At 36.6% G+C, this 6,705-nt stretch overlaps 1 protein-coding gene across 1 annotated transcript; it reads left to right on the top strand.

Annotated features, from left to right (window-relative positions):
• Positions 1-642: 642 nt before the first annotated feature.
• On the top strand, positions 643-5,272 carry LOC149815820 (heparanase-like protein 2). The gene is made up of 9 exons (XM_089989043.1): positions 643-901; positions 1,577-1,613; positions 2,444-2,627; positions 3,080-3,228; positions 3,313-3,546; positions 3,651-3,840; positions 3,918-4,043; positions 4,145-4,244; positions 4,399-5,272. The coding sequence occupies exons 1-9, from the start codon at positions 677-679 to the stop codon at positions 4,807-4,809; spliced, it is 1,656 nt and encodes a 551-aa protein (XP_089845169.1). The 5' UTR covers positions 643-676; the 3' UTR covers positions 4,810-5,272.
• The last annotated feature ends 1,433 nt before the right edge of the window (positions 5,273-6,705 follow it).

Below are 6,705 nucleotides of genomic sequence, written 5' to 3'. Positions count from 1 at the left end.
GTCAAGATGATTTGAGTTTCCTCTTTGGTAGTTTCTATGACAACTACGATTCATACTTTTTTTTTTAAATAATTTTAAAAGAAAAGTCCTTTTAGCCTTACGTGACAAATATTGTGATATTTATAAAAATCTTGCGATAATATCGCTAAAAATTGCTTGAAAGTTTAAAACGGTAATTTCTTGCAAGATTTTCAAAGCAGTAACAAATATCGCGAGATTTATATTTTTAACAGATATTTATAGTGAAACTCCCCAAGATTTTTATTTTTAAATGTATTTTATTTATAATTTATAATTTATTTTTTATTGTCAAGATTTTTCCAAAAAATATAAGATTTATGAAAAATATCAAAATCTCTCGAATTTTTGACTGCTCATATTTTTGCCGTTTTAAACTTTTTGTCATTATCTTTGCTGATTTTTATAAATAGCTCATAAATAAAATCTCCACTCTATTTTAAAAACATACAAGTGTGGGCGCCAGCCTTGCGTCTTTTTTAGGAAAGACTCGCTGCCTTGACTTCTTCACTTGTTTCTGTCCATCACGCGTCTCTCTTACCAATTGTCACGGCCTTATTTTGAGAAACCTATAAGCCAAATCTGAGAGAAAAAGAAAGAAAACATCATAGAATCAGAGAAATTTTTCTGAATTGGATCGCCAAAAGGCAGAGAGGGAATGAAGCAGACAGTTTGGTTGTCGTTGATGATGTTGCTGCTGCACGTTTATGTCAGTTGGGCAGCCAAGGTTAGCAATGCGGATGTGACCGTTAAGGTGAGAGTGAACAGCACGGTGGCTTCTACGGACGATCATTTCGTGTGCGCGACGATCGATTGGGGTCCTCCAGAGAAGTGCAACTCAGACCAGCCGTGCACTCATCCCCAGACTTCTGTTCTTAACTTGGTAAGTTTGCAGCAGTTCGTGATTGCTTCTCTGTTTTTTCCCATCTTTTTTTTTTTGGTTGAAATGGGATCAGATCAGAGTGCCTTTGATTTCAATATGAACGGCATCCAAAACCTGTACGAATGAGATGTCCATCACTTGGATGGCCGTTTGTGTTTACGATGGACGGCATTGGAATGGTTTAAAATGACTGGCTTACAATGAGCTTTGTTCACTGTTTCGATGGGTGTCATTCATTTTCAAGATGAACCACATCCAGGGCCTCTGACGTGATCCTCTCTCTTTTTTGTTCCTTTCTTTTTGTTGTTGTTAATGTCATTTATTATTATTATTATTGTTGTTGTTGTTAATTTGTTATTACTGTATATTATTATTATTATTATTGTTAGAGAATTTGCCTTAAAAGCATGTTACAAGTACCGGCGGTATTTCAAAATAACCCGATTTTTTATCGTTTTGAAAAATACGGCAATTGAATTGGCCATGTTTTGAAGATATTTCATTTTCTTTATCGTGATATTTTCAAAAACCAAAACATCTGGAAAAGCAGCCATTTTAAAAATATCGCCTATTCTGAAAATATCACTTCTTTTGACACCATATTTTAAGTTCGTTCCAAACTTTTATATTTTTATATATCGATCTTAATTTTTTTTTTAATTTCTTTTGTATCAGGATTTGAATGACCTTCTTCTTGCCAAGGCCATCGAAGGTATGAAACTCTCTCTCTCTCTCTCTCTCTCTCTCTCTCTCTCTCTCTCTCTCTCTCTCTATATATATATATATATATATATATATATAAGAACGTTAAAAAAGAAAATCTTCTTCTCCAAAATCCTCAAGGAATGTAGAAGAGCATTGCCTGAAAGCCTATGAAGATTGCTGACTCTCATTTTCCTTCAGTATGTCAGCATTACTGGGCTGTTGATAGATGTTAGATAACCTTACTCATTTGTGAGTCAAAGGCTGCCTTAATATGCTATGTATAAGTAACTCACTGACCTTATAATACTATGCCGATTCATATCCCAATTTTTTAGTGAGAGTTTACAGTTATTCTGGATTTCAAATACAAATTGTTATAATAGAATGTTAAACCGCCTTTTGACTTGGTTACTTAGAATCTGTTTCTGTAACAGGGCACTAAATGGGGAAGAGGAGGTTATTTCTGAAAATAAAATCATATGGTAGCAATTCAGAGCTCTAGATTGCATATGCTTCATATGTGTAAAATTAATTTTCTTGATTTTATTCATAAAAAATCATAATATTTGGGAAAAAAATGCAACTACACTTGTGGTAAAATCAATCATAGTCATGACAGATAGACTAGGGGCCCGTTTGTTTCATTTCCATGGAAGGAAATGATTTTCTGCCGCAAGCTTTTTGGCAGTGACTGAAAACTACTCATATAATATATATTGATTGTTTAAATACTTTATGGCAAAGTTGGTCATGGTAATTTGGACCATGATGATGATTTTATGAGCATCTATCTGAGAAAGTATGTTTCTTATGACTTCTTGGTAACTCTTACTGCAGCTTTTGGTCATTTAAGGATAAGAGTTGGTGGCTCAATGCAAGATCAGGTCATTTATTATGTGGGAGAAACTGAGTCCCCATGCTTGCCCTTTCAAAAGGATAAAAATGGACTGTTCGGTTATTCTAAAGGTTGTTTGCACATGGAAAGGTGGGATGAGCTTAACAAGTTCTTCAGCCAGACAGGGTATATATATAACTTGCTGGGATTTCATTTCTTTCTTTCAGTTCTTTTTTCCTTCACTTCTAAATCTTGTTTTATTTGATTAGCTGTTAGTCATTTCCCAGGATAAGCTGTGCTTCTAGAACAAGCATATCAAAGTAGCTAATAAATTTGGTGCGCTTTATGAGGTTTAAATCCCAAGTTGTTATCATGAATTTCTGTCATTTTTTAAACTTTGTACTAAAAATATGTTCATATTTCATAGTCAGAATGTGCTTTCTTCATCCAATAATAAGACTAGCAATGATTAGTCCATTCTAGATGAACAATTATCAATTTATCATTACTTTCTGGTTTTTGGGTTCATATTCAACTTAAGGACTGACTTCATTATTTTGTTACTTCTTTAGATCCAGCTTGTCATAACTTGTTCTCTTGTGCAACATGCAGTAACTAAGGCAAAATGTTGATTACAGGGCTATCATCAGCTTTGGTCTAAATGCTCTATATGGGAGGCAAAAAGGTGCAAACGGTCTATGGACTGGTGATTGGAATTCTAACAACACTCGTTCTTTTATAGAATACACAATTGCAAAAGGAATTCAAGTTGATTCATGGGAATTTGGTACTAAAGATCTTGTCCTGCTCCACTGATTTTGCCAATGTTCAGGAAATATTCTTTAGATGCTTACTATCCTGTGCATGACAGGTAATGAACTCAGTGGAAAGGGCATTGGTGCAAGAGTAACTTCTCAACAATATGCAAAAGACTTGATCAAGCTCAGGTCCCTACTAAATGAGATATACAGTAACTCCTCATCGCGACCATTATTGTTGGCACCGGGAGGTTTCTATGATCAACCGTGGTTTGATAAACTTGTTCAGGACTCAGGACCAGGAGTAGTCAATGTATTGACACATCACATCTATAATCTTGGTGCAAGTGAGATAGGAAATGTTTTCTCCTTTATCATTTCATAACTTTGAAAGAGAATCTAGAGCTTGTGAGGCCTGATATCTATTGTTCGGTTTTGTTTTTTGTTTCAGCTGATGATCCCAATCTAATGAAACGGGTACTGGACCCACATTATCTTAGCCATGCTGCTCATACATTCAGAAGTCTTCAAAACACTATACAGAAATTTGGTCCCTGGACATCTGCTTGGGTTGGAGAAGCTGGGGGTGTCTTCCGTGGTGGTGCTCCTAATTTTTCTGATACCTTTGTCAACAGTTTCTGGTCTCTCTCTCTCTCTCTGCAATGACTTCTACTTTCCATTTTTCTTCTAAAGCTTGATAAACAATATCATGTTATAGGTACTTGGATCAGCTTGGTATGTCAGCCATGCATGACACTAAGGTGTACTGCAGACAGACTTTGATAGGCAGCAACTACAGTCTCCTGAACATAAGAACATTGGTACCAAATCCTGATTATTACAGGTAAGGACTCCTGTATACATTGATCTATTTGCTCATTCAGAAATCTTATGTTCGTATAAATGATGATGAACTTCTCATTCTGTTGACTCATTTTTTCCCAGTGCATTATTATGGCATCGGTTGATGGGAAAAAGTGTTCTTTTCACCAATGTTACAGGGTCAGATTATTTGAAAGCCTACACACATTGCTCAAGAAACAAAGTAAGGCACAATTTTCTTGATCATATCTTGCTTCTTCTGTTGTTTCTGTTCTTACTCCATGCTCTGTTATTTATAGCATCTGCAAACATGTTTCATTTGTTGCTCATAAGGCTCAAAGCCTGTAACTAGCTCACCATTCTATTCATATTTACAGACTGGTATAACGATGCTTCTGATAAACCTGAGCAATGACACGGTATTTAGGATCGCGATGGAAACCGATGTGAACATCACGACTCATTCTACGGACACCAGCATCCTCAGGAAGGCGACTTTCTTGCATGGACTTAAGAAAGCTGTGGCATGGATGGGAAAGATGGCTCCCAAACCTACATTAAGGAGAGGTGAGTACCATCTAACACCAAAGCATGGAAACCTCAGAAGCCAAACCATGATGCTGAATGGGAAGCCACTGGAGCTCACTCAGAGTGGAGACATCCCTCCTCTGAGTCCTGAATTTGTTGATGCCAACTCTACTCTATCCATCATGCCCTTGTCTATAGCCTTTGTTACATTCCCCTACATTGATGCTCCAGCCTGTTATGATAAGGAAGCTCAGATGTAGATAACTGTGCAGATTATCCTGCAGATCATTTTTGTTTATTGGTTCGATGACAAGCTATGTCACATGGATACTCCATTTTGGCCCTTGTAGCGCATCCCCTTATATACTAGTCATATTGAAAACTTCATAAAAATAGCTGTATCCCCATATCTACAGTCATATCCATGTGACATAGATGACAAATTATTATCCTAGTCTCACCAGGCAGGCGATGTAAGAAATCAGACAAGTCTTCCTCCACTTGCAAACTCGCTTGCTATTTGCAAAACACGGGTAGCTCTTCATGCAACTCAAAGCATCACATTCTGATCGACTTGGTTCCTTATATGGTGAGTGGCTTAAGACTTTGATTTGAGAATGTAATACATCTCTTGTTAGCCATTGGTTGGCTCAAGAGCATTTTTGTTGTTATTGTTGTATGTATCATCAAATATATTTTCAATTTAATTATTGTATTAATCCATGGTTTTTATCTCTTTTTGTTTTGCTCTTCCTCTCTCCCTCTCTCTTCCTATTCAAACATAGGATCTGTGATCTAATGGATCTCAGATCCTAAATATATGAGACTCCTAGGTCTCAAAATTGCCTTGGTTCTCGCACGTGAACATGAGATTTGAGGATTGGATATCAGATCCTAGAATATGAGGCTTTAAGATCTCATACTTGAATTTGAGATTCAAGGATTTCATCCTCCTTCAAGTGAAGTCTATCTTCATAGAGCAAGGACATGAATTCTTCATATCTCAAATCTAAAATGCCACATAGAGACCAATGTATTTTTCGCTAAGGTCTCCTTAAGATGACTTGGGCTGTCAAGAACCTTCAGTTATGTTTCTCTAGCTAGCCGCTTCTTGATCTCAACATAGAATCGTTCAATCTTCTCAATTATTGCATTCACCTCAGTTGAGAGTGGGTTCCGTTTACACCTATTAATCACAATCATCATACACATCAACCCCATATTCATTAAGTGAAAAATTATACTGATCTCATCATTCTTCATGGTTGCCATCTTCTAATAATCTCACTTCACACAGTCAACAATTTTTCTGCAACTAGCTGTGCTGGAACTTGTAGAGGCCAATTGGGTTTTATATAGGTTATGTTTAGGCCAAGGCTTGATTTGATCTTGATGTAGGTTGTCTTGAAAGGCCATAGTCAAAATTTGAGCTCAAATAGTTAGATCTGATTCAGGTTAAGTGGTTCTTAATGGAAACAGGTCTAGGTTAGTATAGGTTTAAAAAAATTGCAGGAAAGTAGAAATAGGTAGCACCTAAAAAATCATATCCCCTTGCAAATTTTCAAAATATTAAAATAAAAAACTATGGACATTCACATCATATTTGTATGGACCTCCTGACGTTCACATAAATTTCCTATAAACCTTTGCCAAGTCTAGTATACATTGTGAAATTGGCCACAACAGGCAGCACTTAATAATGTACATATTTGTGCCAATATCAACAAGTCCACACAATGTGATTTTAAATTTTCAGAGGTTTAGAAGATATTTTTAAGAATACATATAGATCGGTGCCATATTCCATTGTTGAAAATGCCAGGGGCCTTAGTCATTTCAAATCACTACCCTATGGTGGTTGTGAAAGTTGGCATCAAGAATAGTATTTGCAATGATTGAGCCGTCGCCATAAGATGGCATGGTGGCACTTCAAGCCGTTGCCACTTTAATGACATGCCCTTCAAAAAATTTGTATTGGCAAGTGTTTTGGCCGTGGTCAATGCTAGTGGTGACGGCTTTGGCCACCACCATACATTAGCTTGGTGATGAATAGTGTACTGACACACACATTCACCTGTTTCTTTTGACTGTTATGTTGACAGTCATGTCCTTAAGGGCCAATAGTGTCGCCAAATGCCAAGCATTTCATCATATCT

This window comes from Nuphar pumila, chromosome 15 (genome assembly GCF_984573655.1).
Source record: "Nuphar pumila chromosome 15, dmNupPumi1.hap1.1, whole genome shotgun sequence".
In the NCBI taxonomy this organism is placed as follows: domain Eukaryota; kingdom Viridiplantae; phylum Streptophyta; class Magnoliopsida; order Nymphaeales; family Nymphaeaceae; genus Nuphar; species Nuphar pumila.
This window is presented reverse-complemented; position numbering and strand designations above follow the sequence as displayed.

Bases quoted from the DNA above. Each gene is read 5' to 3' on its own strand.
- LOC149815820 (XM_089989043.1), top strand. From the start codon at position 677: ATGAAGCAGACAGTTTGGTTGTCGTTGATGATGTTGCTGCTGCACGTT. The intron at 1,614-2,443 runs GTATGAAACTCT...CTCTTACTGCAG, and splicing joins TCTTGCCAAGGCCATCGAAG to CTTTTGGTCATTTAAGGATA. The intron at 4,044-4,144 runs GTAAGGACTCCT...ATTTTTTCCCAG, and splicing joins CCAAATCCTGATTATTACAG to TGCATTATTATGGCATCGGT.